Source organism: Monodelphis domestica, chromosome 7 (assembly GCF_027887165.1).
Source record: "Monodelphis domestica isolate mMonDom1 chromosome 7, mMonDom1.pri, whole genome shotgun sequence".
Classification (NCBI taxonomy): Eukaryota; Metazoa; Chordata; class Mammalia; order Didelphimorphia; family Didelphidae; genus Monodelphis; species Monodelphis domestica.
In genome coordinates, this window is record NC_077233.1 from 153,778,051 (window position 1) to 153,796,402 (window position 18,352).

At 35.6% G+C, this 18,352-nt stretch overlaps 1 protein-coding gene across 1 annotated transcript; it reads left to right on the plus strand.

Moving 5' to 3' along the window:
• The first annotated feature begins 5,073 nt into the window (after positions 1-5,073).
• LOC100009862 (olfactory receptor 13D1) lies at positions 5,074-6,138 on the plus strand. Its single transcript, XM_001362377.3, has one exon. It carries the CDS (start codon positions 5,209-5,211, stop codon positions 6,136-6,138), a length of 930 nt encoding a protein of 309 aa, XP_001362414.2. The 5' UTR covers positions 5,074-5,208.
• Positions 6,139-18,352: the final 12,214 nt, after the last annotated feature.

Genomic DNA, 18,352 nt, shown 5'->3' on the forward strand with positions numbered 1-18,352 from the left:
TACATTGTCTAAACCTAAAGATCACATGACAAAATCCTACCATCCTTGACAAATTAATGGCAGCCATGTCTAAAATTGTTTATATTTCACAAATGCATAGTACAATAGAGGTAGAAAGGACGTTAGAGTCAACAAAGTACAATCCATTGATATTGCAGAGGGGGACACTGAGACCTAGAGAAAGAAATGACTAAATCAAGATCATGAATTAATCAGCAGCAAAATTAGAGATCTACCAAAACCAATTTATATTTGATTACTGCTGGAAAGTTTTGTTATTGACTATAGTTAGGATTATATTAATGCAAATATCTTCAGAACTAAATTTTATCTTAGTTTAACAAAGGACATTCATAACTATATGTGAGGTAGAGCATCAAAATAGTACCTTATTTTTTGGATGTGGTAACTGATGGAAAAAGGATCTAGTTATTATGAGAGGCAGCAGAGAATGGTAGAATACACAATGGATATGGAGTCAAAAAGTCCTGGGTTCAAATCCCTTCCCAGGCTTTCTCCAGCAATGTGATCTTAGACAAGGAATATAACCTCTGCAAATGGAAGTAATAATAATACCAACCTCACAAGACTGATGAGAAAATCAAATTAGGTTAAGTGCTTTATAGAACTTAAAGCATGATTTAACTGTTAGTGGTACTTTCAACAGCAGTAATAGTGATAATTAAAGCAAAGCAAGAACCTCTAAGATTTCTATCTTTTTTTCTTTTTTCTTCTGTCCTTTACTTCTTTCCTTTCTTTCTCACCTTCTTCCTCCCTTGCTCCCTTTCATTCTTTCTTTTTTCCTTCTTTCATCTTTCCTCCCTTTTTGTTCTTTTTTCCTCCCTCCTTCCTCTTTCTTTTCTTCCCTCCTTGCTTCCTCCTTCCCTTCATTCCTTCTTTCCTCAATTTTCCTTCCTCTCTTCCCCTGTCATCTCCTTTCTGTCTTCCTTCATTCCTCCCTTTTCTTCCTTCTGTGTGAAGCAAATTATTTAGGGGACTTTTGATCCCAAGTACCCCAGAAGTGGAACATAGATGTCACAGTTACACATCTGAGCCCTGATGCTGTGTCCCAGTGCAGCAAACTGTCAACATCTTAAAGGTCAACAGGACTGATTCAGTGCAAGATAGCCACATAGGAGAATGTTGGATTTAAAAAGCAAATATGGAAGAAGAGGGGCTTTTTTACTTCTGCTTTAAATCTATTGGTTCTCTGGATTGGTTCTCCACCCTTTATCTGACCTGTCCTTCTCTAACAAGCAGGGCCTCAGCCATTCAGCTGAAATAGGGGAATGGATCTTTCCCTAAAGTTAGAAAGGCTGAAAATCTTTTCTATCTCTCTTTCTCTACTAATAAATGCTAACAAATATGTTAATAAACCATCAGATCAATTCACAACTCTGCCAGCAATGCATTAATGCTCCAATTTTGCCACATCTCCTCCAACATTTACTTTCCTTTGCTGTCATGCTAGCCAGTCTGCTAGGTGTGAGGTGGTACCTCAGAGTTGTTTTGATTTACATTTCTCTGTTTACAAGAGATTTAGAACATTTTTTTGTGTGTTTATTGATAGTTTTTATTTCTTTATCTGAAAATTGCCTATTCATGTCCCTTACCCATTTGTCAATTGGGGAATGGCTTGATTTTTTGTACAATTGATTTAGCTCTTTATAAATTTGAGTAATTAGACCTTTGTCAGAGTTTTTTGTTATGAAGATTTTTCCCCAATTTGTTGCTTTCCTTCTAATTTTAGTTGCATTAATTTTGTTTGTACAAAAGTTGTGAATTGATCCAACCATTCTGGAGGGCAATTTGGAACTATGCCCAAAGGGCGCTAAAAGACTGCCCATCCTTTGATCCAGACATAGCACTACTGGGTTTGTACCCCAAAGAGAGAATAAGGAAAAAAACTTGTACAAGAATATTCATAGCCATACTCTTTGTGGTGGTAAAAACTTGGAAAATGAGGTGATGTCCTTAAATTGGGAAATGGCTGAACAAACTGTGGTATCTGTTGGTGATGGAATACTATTGTGCTCAAAGAAACAATGAAATGGAGAAATTCCATGTGAACTTGAACGACCTCCAGGAATTGATGCAGAGTGAAAGGAGCAGAACCAGGAGAACATTATACACAGAGACTGATAAACTGTGGAACAATCAAATGTAATTGACTTCTCTACTAGTAGCAATGCAATGATCCATGACAATTCTGAAGGACTTATAAGAAAGAACACTGTTCACATTCAGAGGAAAATCTGTGGGAGTGGAAACACAGAAGAAAAACAGCTGTCTGATCACATGTGTCAATGGCGATATGATTGGGGTTATAAACCCTAAATGATGACCCTAGTGCAAATATCAATAATATGGAAATAGGTCTTGACCAGAGACACATGTAAAATCTGGTGGAATTGTGTGCCAAATATTGGGGAGGGGGGGAGTTGAAGGGAGGGGTGGGAAAGAACATGATTTTTATAATTCTGGGAAAATACTCTAAATTAATTAATTAAATAAAATTAAAAAAACTTTCAGATCAATTTTTATTCATAATACTTCCTTATTTTCTTTTTCCTTCCTTCTTTTCTTCCCTTATTTCTTCCTTCTTTCTTTCTTATGGAAAGAAATTGAGTCAGCCATAACAAACTAAATTAAACAAACAAACAAAAAAAAACTCCTGAAGGAAAAAACTCAGGATGAGATGGATTCACATCAGACATTCAAAGAATTCATTCCAGCATTATACAAACTATTTCCAAAAAATAGCAAAAGATGGATCCTACCAAATTTCTTCTGTGATAGAAATAATTGGAGATAATAATGACAATATTTGGCAACTGAATAGATATGGAGAAATGAAGAACCTAGGTTGATTCTGCAATTACAAACCTGAATAACTAGAAAGATGGGAAAGCTCCCAACAGAAAAGCTGAGGAAAAAAAGAGTTGAAGAAGAAAGATCATGGATCCTGTTATTTAACAAGGACCTCAAGGAACTCTACAAGCACTATGTGGGGTGTGGAGGGGGAAAACAGAGGATGGGGAGGGATAAAACAATGAATGAATGAACAAATATTTATTTAGAATTTATCATGTGCTAGACCCTATGCGAGGTAATGGGAATACAGATAGAAATTAGCTTGGGTAGCTCATTGAATTGAGAGCCAGGCCTAGAGACCAGAGGTGCTGGTTTCAAATTTGGTCTCAAGCACTTTCTAGCTGTATTATCCTGAGCAAGTGACTTAACCCCCATTGCCTGGCCTTTCCTTACCATTCTTCTGCCTTAGAACCAATGCATGGTATTGGACTGTAAGATGGTAGGAAAGGTTAAAATAAAATAAGCCTGTCCTTTAGAAGCTTATATCCTAATACAGGAAGATGACATACACAAGAGGAACTAGAAGTTTCATAAAGGGAGGAGGGATGCACACAGAAGTGCATTTTGGAAATGGGTTAATCATAGGCCTGGAAGAAAAGGCAAAGGTTTATGTATACAAACCATGGGTCCTAATAGCAGAGCTTGGGCTCTGTTGAGAGGAAGGCAAGAAGAAGGTAGGAGAAATGATTTAGAAAATGAATAAGACATGATCTCTGGCCTTGAAGTATTTATAATATAAATAATTTAGTTGGATAAATAAGACATGTAATGACAAAACAAAAACAATAACTCCATTGTTCAACAAAGGATGTAGTCTAATAGCAGAAGATAGTAAATTATCATTATCAAAGATACATAAAAAGCATAGACTTTCAGAGCATTGGCATATTACTGATAATAGGAGGGGAATGGGTGGGATGTCAGGGAATTCTTCACTGAGAAACTAGCATTTTAACTAAGCCTTAAAGGACAGATAGAACTATGAAGGGCAACAATAAGGGCAAGAGAAAAAAAGATTCAGGCATTGGGGAGAACACATCATAAAAGGGAGGAATAGTATGAGCAAAGATTCAGATATGGAAAGGAAGAGGTCCCAAAATCAACAAAAATAGTTTAGTATTTTTTTCTGGACATGTTAAGGTAAGTAGTCAAATATATGATCTTGGAGGACAAGAACTATGTTTTTCTTCTTTATTTCAAGTACCTCTCATAGTGCCTTGCATATAGAATGTAATAAATGCTTATTAGGTTGAATTTAATTGAACTAAATTGAGTAGTAGGAAAAACAGTAGGAAAAAAATTGATGACAAGAAAAGTCTGCTTTTGGTTGAAGAACTTTAATAAATGTTTTATACAGAAGGAAATGGGATACCACTAAGGGTTTATGAGGTAATTTGGAGATAGTGTAGAAACAATAAATATAATTCTCCACTATGCTTATGTCTATAGTAATGTGGAAAGAATAGAGATATGTGATCATAAACGACATAGGCAGCATTTATAGATAATCGTAAGCCAAGCAACAGAAAAAGAGGGAATAAATTTTAAATTTAACATACAGAGTGAACACCCAGAATTTCAAGGGTTTTTTCAGGTCATTAATATCACTGGTTCTACATGAGGAAAAAGTAGACGTAAAGTACATTAACTTCTGGTCTCATTAACAAACTAAATTATGATTTCTCTTTTCTCTTTTCAGAGACAGTGCTCATTTTCCTAAAGAGAACACAGAATTCTGGTATTACTATAGTCCTTTAATGACATCAGTGAGGTGAACCAAAGATTGGAAGATAGTTCATCTGTACTGTTCAATGGAAGTAAATAAATGTGAAGCCAAAAGGACCTTATATATAAAAGGGGCCCATATATTGTCAATCATTTTCTAAATTCAGAATTATCATCTTGGTCCCCAGATTATCTCTTCTCACCTTCTTCCCTCACCTCAAGCATCTATAAATATGTAGCAACTGTCATCATCATTAATAAGTAAGTGAACTTGGATGAAGTTTGAAAACACTAAATATATGACAATATGGTTAAGGGAAATTAGTCTTTGTTTCACAATTTCACTGCATTCATAGAAGTGTTAGTATTTGAGACTAAGGCATCATCAGATAAAAAACAGGTATTATTTTGAAGATTTAAATCATAGCCTAGAATATTACCTTGGCTTTCAGATAAAAAACATTTTTATAGCTTTAAATGAAGATATGAAATGCAACCAGAAGAGCCATTACATTCTTATACATCTACTTAATAGTGAAAGGAGGAGTTAGTATTAATTACTCTGTACTTCTCCAACTATCTACTGCTAAAAATAAAAGTTTTTAAAAAATGGATGGGACAAATCAGACTATTGTGATGGAATTCATTTTGCTAGGGCTTTCTAAGCATCACAATGTTGAAATTATTCTTTTTGTGTTGTGCTTGGGGATATATTTGGTCATCTTACTAGGGAATTCATTTCTCATTGTTTTGAATATTCTGGATTCCAACCTTCACACCCCCATGTATTTCTTCCTTAGCAACCTTTCCTTCATGGACATCTTTGGTACATCCTCTTTTGTGCCTCTAATGTTGGTCAATTTTCTATCAGTCAGGAAAACAGTATCTTTACAAGGATGTGCATTACAAATGTACCTCACTCTTGCTCTGGGAACATCAGAGTCTGTACTGCTGGCCATGATGGCTTATGATCGGTATGTGGCCATCTGCAATCCCTTGAGATATACAATCATCATGAACATGAGAGTCTGTGTACAGTTGGCAGCCCTCAGCTGGATAATTGGAGGCATAAATTCCTTAGTGCAAACAACTCTAGCATGGAGGATTTCCTTCTGTGGAAATAATATCATTGATCATTTCTTTTGTGAAATCCTGGCAGTCCTGAAACTGGCCTGTGTGGACATTTCCCTCAATGCTTTTGTCATGATGATAGCGCTTGTATTGGTAACACTGACCCCAGTGCTGCTCATTTTCATCTCTTATGTGTTTATTCTTGCCACCATTCTGAGACTCAACTCAGCTGAGGGAAGGAAGAAAGCTTTCTCCACCTGTTCAGCACATCTGGCTGTGGTCATCATATTCTTTGGGACTATAACCTTCATGTACTCAAAACCCAAAGCAAAAGACCCAGATTCAGACAAACTGATTGCCTTATTCTATGGTGCAGTGACCTCCATGCTGAACCCCATTATCTACAGTCTGAGGAACAAAGAGGTAAAGGCAGCACTAAAAAAAGTGATAGACTCCAGTAGAACATGAAGCATGAACCATTGTTGTCATCATATGTGTTAAATGTAAGAAAAAACGCACAATATATGTTGAGGAATCGATAACATTATTACCTAGAAGCCTTCATTTTGTTAAGCTATGAACTAAAACACTTGCATTTAAAAATATTTTTATTTTGAACTCTGCAATTCTCAGTTGTGTATTTTTCCTACATATATTCAATAGATTTGCACAATGGAAACTAGAAACTTGCTTCTTGGTGAGTGTGTGTGTGTGTATACAGACTATATATATTATATATGTGCGGGGGGGTATATAAATATATGTATCCATATAGGTTTCATTTTTTAGGCAGGTCTAACTCTTTGTGACCCCATCTGGTGTTTTCTTGACAAAAATACTGGATTGGTTTTCCATTTCCTTCTCCAGCTCATTTTATGGATAAGGAAGCTAAGGCAAACAGAGTTAAGTGACTTGCTTATACACAACTGGAAAGTGTCTGAGACCAGATTTGAACTGAAAAGTCTGAGTTTTCTTGATTCTTAGCCCAGTATTCTATCCACTGTGCCACTTACATACACACAGACATTCAAACAAATATACATATTTATTAGGGGTACTACCATACTGACATGTTGCCTTTATTCACAAGGCATCAAATATTTGATAAGTTATAACATGGAAGAGGAATTAGACCAGTTTTGCTTGACTCCAGGGGGCAGAACCAAGGAGGTAGAAAAATTCCTCCAAATAGAGCTAACTAAAAATTGAATAGCTGACCTGGGAGGTAATGAGTTCTTCCTCTCTACACATCTTTAGGCAAAATCTGGATAAACATTTTAGGGGGAATTTTTAGAGATTCTATCAGGCAAAGACAAGTTAGATGACTTTTAGAATCATTTCCAATTTGGAAATTTTGTGATTTTCTTATACACAGGAAAGTGCTAGTTCACTTTTAACAACTGGCTCTCAAAAAAAGTATCATAACACACTTTTAGATTTAATATGTATTAGCAACTCTTTGTCCATAGCTTTTTTAAGCCTAGACAACCTACAAAAAGAAATCAATGGCTGATTTTCCAGGTGTAAATGCTCACACTGAAAATTTTATAATTGGCTCTTGTGAGATGAAATGAGCTCAGTCTAGCATACTCTTCCTTATAGCTGATATACACATATCCTCTCCTGATCATACATGACCTCAATGGCATCTTTTGTACTATGTTATGCATTCAATTAATTATAGAAAACATATTACAATGCTTATCAGCATCATGCATATATTTCATTGACTTTTGAGCCATTTGTAACTTGTTTGTTCCAACACTGTGGTGCTCTAAGAATTGCACGGAGTCTGCTAAGATGTTTTAAAGGAAGGCAGGAGATTATGGATCTTTACTTTGTCTGTGTGGAAATTGGTTAAAACTGTTTTTGAAAAATCAATAAAATAAATAAATCATTGCTTATTATGATTTTTATTCTTTTTTATTTGAAATTTTTATTTAATTATTTAATTTAGAATATTTTTCCATGGTTACATGATTCATGTTCTTTCCTTCCCCTCCTCCACAGCCCCCCATAGCCAATGAGCAATTCCAATGGGTTTTACATGTGTCGTTGATCAAGACCTATTTCCATTAATATGAGAGAAAAGAAAACCAAATCACTAGAATCAAAAATGAAAAGGGTGAATTTAACACTAATGAAGATGAAATCAAAGCAATTATAAAGAGTCATTTCACCAAATCATATGACAATAAATTTAACAATTAAAGTAAAATGAAAAAATATTTTTAAAAAAACATAAATTGTCCAGATTAACAGAGGAGGAAATTGAATATCTAAATAAACCTATTTTAGAAAAAAAAATTAAACAAGTCATAAATGAACTTCATAAGAAAAAATCAGCAGGATCAGAGGAATTTATAATTGAATTTTATCCAACATTTAAGGATCATCTAATTTCAGTATTAAATAAGTTATTTAAAATAGTTGGTAAAGAAAGAGTGCTGCCAAACTCCTTTTATGAAACAAATATGGTGCTGATACCTAAAACAGGAAGAGCAAAAAAAGAAAAAGAAAAATTATAGGCCAAATTCATTAATGAATATAAATTTAAAGATCCTAAATAAAAAAAATTAGTCAGGAGGCTACAACAATATATCAAAAAGATTATACATTATGACCAAACAGAATTTAAACTATGTATGCAGAAATGGTTTAATAAAAGGGAAACTACTGACATAATTTATTATTCAACAGAAAAGTAACAAAATCATGTGGTTATCTAAGTGGACTTAGAAAAGTTTTCTTTTAAAAAACCCTCATTTCTTTAAAAACAATTGAAAGCATAAGTTTAGATGGATTTTTCCTTAGAATATTTAGAAGTTTATACCTAAAGCCATTATCAGCAAACATTATCTGTAATGGAGATGTTTGAATCTTTTCTATAAGATCACAAGTGAAACAAGGATGTTCATTATCATCAATATTTAATATTGCACCACAAATGCTAGTAATAGCAATAACAGAAGAAAAGGTTGACTGCTGACTTGAGTTTTCATTTAGGAATTACATAGCTGAATTCCTGGGTGACCTTAAATTAATATATATCAGTCTTTTAAAGTGATTTCCATATCACATTGTAGCGACCACGAAGGGACTCTAAAGAATTCTCTCAATAAACTTCTGAATTTTCTTGCCTTTTTACTCTACTTTCTCACCACTTAGTCCTCTTTAACAGCTAACTTGGCTTAAAGACACAGCTGCTAGAACAAGTGAGTATAAAAAACTTTTTCTCTTTTCTCCTTAAGTTAAATTGGAATCAACAGTTTTCAGGTGAAGTCATGGGGTTACGTGTCTAGCTCTAGCTAGACTATGGCTTTAATTTTTTTGCTGTCTACTCTCACTACTGGGGGGTGGGGGGGATAATCTACTCCACAGCTTCATTGAATGGAGTCAGGTTTTGCCTACATGTAAAGTCTTCTTCACCTTTATGACTTCTGTTTATTTCCTTCTGTAACAGTTAAAATTTAGGGGAGACTGAGGCATCTGAGGCAGGTAGAAATTAGTTTCTCTCTGCAAGGAGTATTATATTTTTTAGAGGTTTATTAAAGGTTAAAGATTAAGAATATACAAGTAAGAAACATGTGCCTAGGCCAGAGGCCTAGACAAAATAACCTCACATCATGGAAGAGACGCCTCTGCTCCAAAAGGGCAGTCCAAAAAAAACCAAGCCCCTTCAAAAGCCTTTGAATCCACTTAAATACCTTCTCGATCTCGGCCCAGGTGAGATTACAAGGCATTCTGGGGAAGTGGAGCAAAGGCTCATGGGGATTGTAGTCCTGTATTCGAGTCTAATTTTTACATTCCCCTGTGTGATCATTTTGGAAAAATTAATTTGTCCCCAAAAGGATCATAAAAACATAATAAACTTAAAAGATTACAATAGTGTGAGGATAAGAGAAAAAAGAATAAAACCAATAATTGCTGAACACATTGACAAAAAGCCATTAGGGGGCAGTCCCCTTTGGCATAAAAGTATACATACAAATAAATGTTCAATCAACCACACCCAAAGTTCAATTTTGTGCAACTTGTGGTCTGGAGGCTTCTTCATGGTGGCTTCTCCAACAGTTCAGTTCTGGATTCAGAGAGGTAGCATCTTCTTTACCTAAAATTCTTCTCAAAAGGAATTTAAACTTTGCAATTTAAATAATGATTTTTTTTTACATTCCCCCGTGTTGTGGGTGATTGAAAGATTCAGAATCAGTTAGGGATGCATGGCTGAGGTATGAGGTATATGAATCAATTGGCAAGAGATATTAAAAAGACATCAGAAAATCCAAAAGAAAAGAAAAATTTCTGGATGGAAATATAGACTATCAAAGTCTTAGATGTAAAAATTCCAAGTAGAAGAAAAATAAATCTATAACAGGTCCTTCAATCAGGGCCCAATCAAAATGATCTAAGTAATGATGCATTTACCCAGTCAGTGCCAGGACTACAGAAAGGTACCACACTATGAGAGGCAGAAAAGGGGACCAGATTATAGGAGCCAAGGTTTCGGGGATACTCGTCTGTGAGTATCTTCAGGGTGATTGTGGATACAAGGAAAGCCTATGTCTTAACACATGTTAAACATAGTAACCTCGAGTCTTCACACTAGGTTCAAGACCTTTGTATTGGCCTAGAAGTGCATCAATCCATCCTAGATTGGCCTTTCTTTGGCCCTATGAAATGGCTCTTGTGTGTATCTCTTGTCCTGGAATCAGACAGAATCATTAAGCAAAGTCCCATAATTTATTTAAATAATTAGTGGAATCATTTTCATAGTCACAAGCTTTTTAGGGCATGCATTAGAAAATGTATCTTAAACTTGTAGCACTGAAAATCAAAAGGTTAAAGAAAATCTTAATACTGGTGACGTGTGCTTCAAATATAAAAAGGAGAGAAAAAATAATTTAAAAAAACTGAAAAAGTATATTGCACGTGCAAGAAAAATATAACAATAAAAGAGCTTTAAAAATTCAAAAATATAGCTTATAACCATTGACACTCTGTGTCAGTTAAGAAAATATAAAATACAAGCCTTTCTCACCAAAAAATGAGATCCATTTCCTCTTTTGTATCTGGCCATGATCACTGTGAGTAGAAGGCAAATGAATTGAACAAGGTTAACAATTTTTTCATCTTTAAAAATACAGTAGTACAAATATGTAGATATCAAAATCCCCAAAATTCTCAATAGCCCAATTAATTACAATAGCAAACAAACACACTTTCATATTTCACATAAGTTGCTGTATGACATTTTTAAAACCTATGAATTGATGGACATTTGTCACAATTTTTACAAACAGAGCAATCCTTCAACCTTGGTATTTAAACAAATTTTTTAAAACAAAGTAAAACTCATCTTGGGTTTAGAAGATAATCAATAAATCTATATATCATTCTGGTAGAAGTAAAATAGTGAGCTGAAGAGCATAAATAAAGGGGTGCTCCTTTTTCTTGGAGGCTTATAGGGATACAAATGCCCTGAGATTAACTGCCCAACTTCCATTCACATGTGGGAAGGTTGGGGGTTATAAAATACATTTCACTTCAGCTACTGTAATGGGCCTTACCTCGTGGTAGGGGCAGGCAAAAATAACCAGATTGTTAAAAAAAAATTCCAAAAATCATATTTAAAAACCCTTAAAATCAAATCATTTGAGGTATTTAGCACATTAAAATTCCAAAGGTTGTTAATACAATTATAACCAGTTCTGAAGTCCATCTATCCTCAGCAAAATAGAAAAAAGCTGTTTTTTCATATATGGGCTTATTCACAATAATATTTGTTCAACACAGTTATAGGGGAAAAACAACAGAATTTTAAAACTCAGAACATTCAAAATAAATTCAATCAACCTTCAGTTCATAGAATAATAATCAATCCAGTAATATATGAACTTAAAATCACAAAGTTAAACCTTAAACAAAACAATGCAATAGAATACAGAGATTTTTTTATAAACCATTAGAGTCTGAAATGCCTTAGAATATAGCCTTTAGTCTCTTCAAAGTTCCTTGGGTTTTTTGTTTGTTTGTTTGTTTGTTTTTAATTATCCATTTAAATGTCTATTGTCCGAAGGTAGAGTAGTAAAGGCTAGGCTATGGGGTTCAAGGGATCTGTCCAGGGCCCCACAGCTGGGAAGCATCGGAGGCCAGATTTTAGCTAGAGACCTCCCGTCTCTGGGCCTGGCTTCCAGTTCGCTGGGCCACCCATTTTCCTCCCCAAAGTTAAAGTTGAATCTTTGGGCTGAGTCTGCTCCCAGACAGGCAGGCAAAATCAATGAAATTGCCAGAAGAGTCAAAAATCCTTTTAAACAGCCCATTGCTATTAAGTTTCTGTTTGAAAAGATCTGTTTCTTCTCTCTAGTCTTTTCTCTCTTTCCCCTCTCTGATACCCCTGCGGCCAATACCCCCAGCCACGTGGAGGCTTAGCCTAAGGGAAAATTGCCCGGTCTCCTTTCCCTCTGGTCTCTCCCCTCAGCCCACGTGGCCAATACTGTTACCAGCTGGTCGCAATGAGTCCTGAGCGATCTGCTCCAAGGATCTGGGTGATGAGCCGGCTGGGGTCACGCTCATGGGTCTGGGGCGCAGAAATAGGCAGGCAGCGGGCCGGTGAGAGGCCAGGAGCTGGAGCGGCTGCGGGGGTGGGCAGCAGGTCCGTAGCCTGTAGCAGCTTTGCGAGGGTAGAAAACCTTGGCCAGAGAGATATGGCTCAAAAAAAATTTTTTTTTCTAGGTACTAGCTATTAAAACTGGATTTAAGATCAGAAAAGAAATCAGAAGATTGAAAGTTCTTTTTTCCTCATTAGGTCGCCAACTGTAAAGATTAAAATTTAGGGGAGATGGGGAGACTGAGACAGGTAGAAATTAGTTTCTCGCTGCAAGGAGTATTATATTTTTTAGAGGTTTATTAAAGGTTAAAGATTAAGAATATACAAGTAAGAAACATGTGCCTAGGCCAGAGGCCTAGACAAAATAACCTCACATCATGGAAGAGACGCCTCTGCTCCAAAAGGGCAGTCCAAAAAAAACCAAGCCCCTTCAAAAGCCTTTGAATCCACTTAAATACCTTCTAGATCTCGGCCCAGGTGAGATTACAAGGCATTCTGGGGAAGTGGAGCAAAGGCTCATGGGGATTGTAGTCCTGTATTCGAGTCTAATTTTTACACTTCTATTCTAATCTGTACCACTTATCCTAATTTCTCTGTTCATCCTACCTATCCTCAAATGTACTTTTCATCTGACCACTTACTCCTCCAATTTGCTCTTTCTTCTATCAGCCCCTCCACACTCTTATCCCTTATCCTCCTACTTTCCTATAAGAGTAAGTTATTTCTATACCCAAATATATGTTTATGGTCCTTTCTCTCTCTTTGAGCAAATTCGGATCAAAGTAAGGTTCAAGCACTACTTGCTTCACTCCCCCACTTCACCCTGTATTGGAAAAGCTCTTTAATGCCTCTTTTATGTGAGATAATTTATCTATTTTATCTGTACTTACTCATTTCTTCCAATGCATTCCTCTTTCTCACTACTTAATTTTATTTTTTCAGATATCCCATCATATTCAACTCACTCTTGCTTTATTTCTACCTATTCTACTTCTTTTTTAAAATTTTATAATACTTTATTTGATCATTTCCATGCATTAATTCATTAAAGACAAAGATCATTTTCTTTTCCTCCCCCCCATCCCCCGTAGCCAACGCATGATTCCACTGGGTATCACATGTATTCTTGATTCGAACCCATTGCCATGTTGTTAATATTTGCATTAGAGTGTTCGTTTAGAGTCTCTCCTCTGTCATGTCCCCTCAACCACTGTAGTCAGGCAGTTGCTTTTCCTCGGTGTTTCTATTCCCACAATTTGACCTCTGCTTATGAATAGTGTTTTTTCTCCTAGATCCATGCAGATTGTTCAGGGACATTATACCACCACTACTGGAGAAGTCCCTTACATTCGATTATACCACAGTGTATTAGTCTCTGTGTACAATGTTCTCCTGGTTCTATTTCTCTCACTCTGCATCACTTCCTGGAGGTCCTTCCAGTCCCCATGGAATTCCTCCACTTTATTATTCCTTTTAGCACAATAGTATTCCATCACCAACATATACCACAATTAGCTCAACCATTCCCCAACTGATGGGCATCCCCTCGTTTTCCAGTTTTTGGCCACCACAAAGAGCACAGCTATGAATATTTTTGTACAAGTCTTTTTGTGCATTATCTCTTTGGGGTACAGACCCAGCAGTGCTATGGCTGGATCAAAGGGTAGACATTCTTTTGTCGCCCTTTGGGCATAGTTCCAAATTGTCCTCCAGAATGGTTGGATCAATTCACAACCCCACCAGCAGTGGATTAGTGTCCCTACTTTGCTACATCCCCTCCAGCATTCATTATTTTCCTTTGCTGTCATGTTAGCCAATCTGCTAGGTGTGAGGTGATGCCTCAGAGTTGTTTTGATTTGCATCTCTTTTATTATGAGATATTTAGAACACTTTTTCACGTGCTTATTAATAGTTTTGATTTCTTTAACTGAAAACTTCCTGTTCATGTCCCTTGTCCATTTATCAACTGGAGAATGGCTTGGATTTTTGTACAATTGATTTAGCTCTTTATAAATTTGAGTAATTAAACCTTTGTCAGAGGTTTTTATGAAGATTTTTTTCCCAATTTGTTGTTTTCCTTCTGATTTTAGTTACATTGGTTTTGTTTGTACAAAAGCTTTTTAATTTTATGTAGTCGAAATTAATTTTACATTTTGTAATTCTTTCTATGTCTTGCTTGGTTTTAAAGTCTTTCCCCTCCCAAAATGACATGTATACTATTCTGTGTTTACCCAATTTACTTATGGTTTCCTTCTTTATGTTTAAGTCATTCACCCATTTTGAATTTATCTTGGTGTAGGGTGTGAGGTGTTGATCTATTCCTAATCTCTCCCATACTGTCTTCCAATTTTCCCAGCAGTTTTTATCGAATAGTGGATTTTTGTCCCAAAAGCTGGGATCTTTGGGTTTTTCGTATACTGTCTTGCTGAGGTCGCTTGCCCCAGTCTATTCCACTGTTCCTCCTTTCTGTCTCTAAGCCAGTACCAAATGGTTTTCATGACTGCTGCTTTGTAATATAGTTTGAGTTCTGGGACTGCAAGGCCCCCCTCATTTGTGTTTTTTTTTTCATTATTTCCCTGGATATCCTTGATCTTTTGATATTCCAAATGAAATTTGTTATGGTTTTTTCTAAATCAATAAAGAAATTTTGGGGGAGTTCCATGGGTATGGCTCTAAACAGATAAATAAGTTTGGGTAGGATGGTCATTTTTATTATATTGGCTCTTCCTATCCATGAGCAGTTAATGTTTTTCCAATTGCTCAAGTCTAGTTTTAGTTGTGTGGTGAGTTTTTTGTAGTTGTGTTCATATAGTTCCTGTGTTTGTCTCGGGAGATAGATTCCTAGGTATTTTATTGTGTCTAAGGTGATTTTGAATGGGATTTCTCTTTCTAGTTTTTGCTGCTAAGCTGTGTTCGAGATATATAGAAATGCTGATGACTTATGTGGGTTTATTTTGTATCCTGCAATTTTGCTAAAGTTGTTGATTATTTCAATTAGCTTTTTGGTTGAATCTCTAGGATTCTTTAAGTAGACCATCATGTCATCTGCAAAGAGTGATAACTTGGTCTCCTCCTTCCCTATTTTGATGTCTTCAGTTTCTTTTTCTTCTCTAATTGCTACTGCTAGTGTTTCTAGTACAATGTCAAATAGTAGAGGTGATAATGGGAATCCTTGTTTCACTCCAGATCTTATTGGGAATGCATCTAGTTTATCCCCATTGCAGATGATATTAGCTGATGGTTTTAGATATATACTGTTTATTATTTTTAGGAACGACCCTTCTATTCCTATGCTTTCTAAGTGTTTTTAATAGGAATGGGTGTTGTATTTTATCAAAGGCTTTTTCTGCATCTATTGAGATAATCATGTGATTCTTGTTGGTTTGCTTGTTGATGTGGTCAATTATGTGGATGGTTTTCCTAATATTGAACCAGCCCTGCATCCCTGGTATAAATCCTACTTGATCATGGTGGATGACCCTTCTGATCAATTGCTGGAGTCTTTTTGCTAGTATCCTATTTAAGATTTTTGCATCTATATTCATTAGGGAGATTGGCCTATAGTTTTCTTTCTCTGTTTTTGACCTGGCTGGTTTTGGAATCAGTACCATGTTTGTGTCATAAAAGGAGTTTGGTAGAACTCCCTCTTTGCTTATTATGTCAAATAGTTTGTATAGTATTGGGATTAACTGTTCTCTGAATGTTTGATAGAATTCACTGGTGAATCCATCAGGCCCTGGGGATTTGTTCTTAGGAAGTCTTTGATGGCCTGTTGGATTTCGTTTTCTGATATAGGATTATTTAAGAATTCTATTTCTTCTTCTGTTCGTCTAGGCAGTTTGTATTTTTGTATATATTCATCCATATCACCTAAATTGGTGTATTTATTGCCATATAATTGGGCAAAGTAATTTTTAATGATTGCCTTAATTTCCTCTTCATTGGAGGTGATGTCCCCCTTTTCATCTTTGATGCTGTTAATTTGCTTTTCTTCCTTCCTTTTTTTAATTAGATTGACCAGTACTTTGTCTATTTTGTTTGATTTTTCAAAGTACCAGCTTCTTGTCTTATTTATTAAATGAATAGTTCTATCACTTTCGATTTTATTAATTTCTCTCTTAATTTTTAGGAATTCTAATTTGGTTTTCTGCTGGGGGTTTTTAATTTGGTCGCTTTTGAGTTTTTTTATTTGCATTTCCAATTGATTGATCTCTGCTCTCCCTAGTTTGTTAATATATGCACTCAGGGATATGAATTTACCTCTGATTACCACTTTGGCTTCATCCCAAAAGGTTTGAAAGAATGTCTCGCCATTGTCATGTTCCTCGATGAAATTATTAATTGTTTCTATGATTTCTTCTCTAACTAAACAATTTTGGAGTATCATATTGTTTAATTTCCAATTGGTTTTAGATTTGGTTTTCCATGTACCATTACTGATCATTATTTTTATTGCCTTGTGGTCTGAAAAGGCTGCATTTATTATTTCTGCTTTTCTGCATTTGTGTGCCATGTTTCTGTGACCTAATGTATGGTCAATCTTTGTGAATGTGCCATGTGGTGCTGAGAAGAAGGCGTATTCCTTTTTATCCCTATTTATTTTTCTCCATATGTCTATTCATTCTAATTTTTCTAAGATTTCATTCACTTCTTTTACCTCTTTCTTATTTATTTTTTTATTTGATTTATCTAAATTTGATAATGGTTGGTTCAAGTCTCCCACTAGTATGGTTTTATTGTCTATTTCTTCCTTCAATTCTCATAGTTTCTCCATTAGAAATTTGGGTGCTATATTATTTGGGGCATACATGTTGATTAATGATATTTCCTCATTGTCTAAAGTCCCTTTTAACAAAATATAATTACCTTCCCTGTCCCTTTTGATCAGATCTATTTTTGCTTTGGCTTTATCAGATATCATGATTGCCACTCCTGCCTTCTTTCTGTCAGTTGAGGCCCAGAAGGTCTTACTCCATCCTTTAATTCTGACCTTGTGGGTGTCAACCCGCCTCATGTGTGTTTCTTGAAGACAACATATGGTAGGGTTTTGGATTCTAATCCATTCTGCTATTCGTCTACATTTTATGGGTGAGTTCATCCCATTCACGTATAAAGTTATGACTGTCACTTGTGGACTCCCTGGCATTTTGATATCCTTCCCTAATTCTAACCTTTCTTCTTCTGCTCTACCTTTTAGTCCAGTGATTTACTTTAAATCAGTCCCCCTTGTACTTCCCTTTCTACCCCCCTCCCTTCTGATTCCCTCCCTTATTTTCCCCTGTAGTCTTTTTAAAATTTCCCCCACCTCCCTCCCTTATACTGCTTCCCTCCCCACCAGTCTGTTTTTTACCCTTCTACTCCCCTATAGGGTGCAAATCTATTCTTTTCCCCAACGGATTGGATTGTTCTTCCCTCTTTGGGTCAGTTTCAAAGTATGTAAGAGTTGAGTATTTCCTATCTCCAACCTCTTTACCCTTCCAGTGTATCGATGTTCTCCCCCCTCCCGCCATGAGCTTCTTTGTGACATATAAATTTACCCACATTTGTTTCTTTTCCCATTTCTTTTGGTCATAACCTCTTTTCTTTTTTAGCTTTAGTCATGTATATATATATATATATATATATATATATATATATATATACATACATATGTATATGTATTTATGCATGCATATATCTATATACCTATTTATGTTTTCTCCTTTCATCCTATACAGTTTGTCACTGTTCCCTCTGAGTGTAGTTCTTCTAGCTGCTTAGGTGATAGCAACAGTTTTTAAGAGTTGCCAATGACCTCTTTTCTTATAGGTATACATATCATTTTAACTTATTGAGTCTCTTAAAAAATTTTGTTGTTGTTGATGTTTTTTACCCTTTTTTAAATTACCTTTTGATGATTCTCTTGAGTTCTGTGGTTGGACTTCAAATTTTCTGTTCAGGTCTGGTCTTTTATTTATGAATGCTTGGAACTCTTCTGTTGTGTTAAATGACCATACTTTCCCCTGTAAGAATATAGTCAGTTTTGATGGGTATTTTATTCTTGGATGTAGACCTAGATCCCTTGCTTTCTGGAAT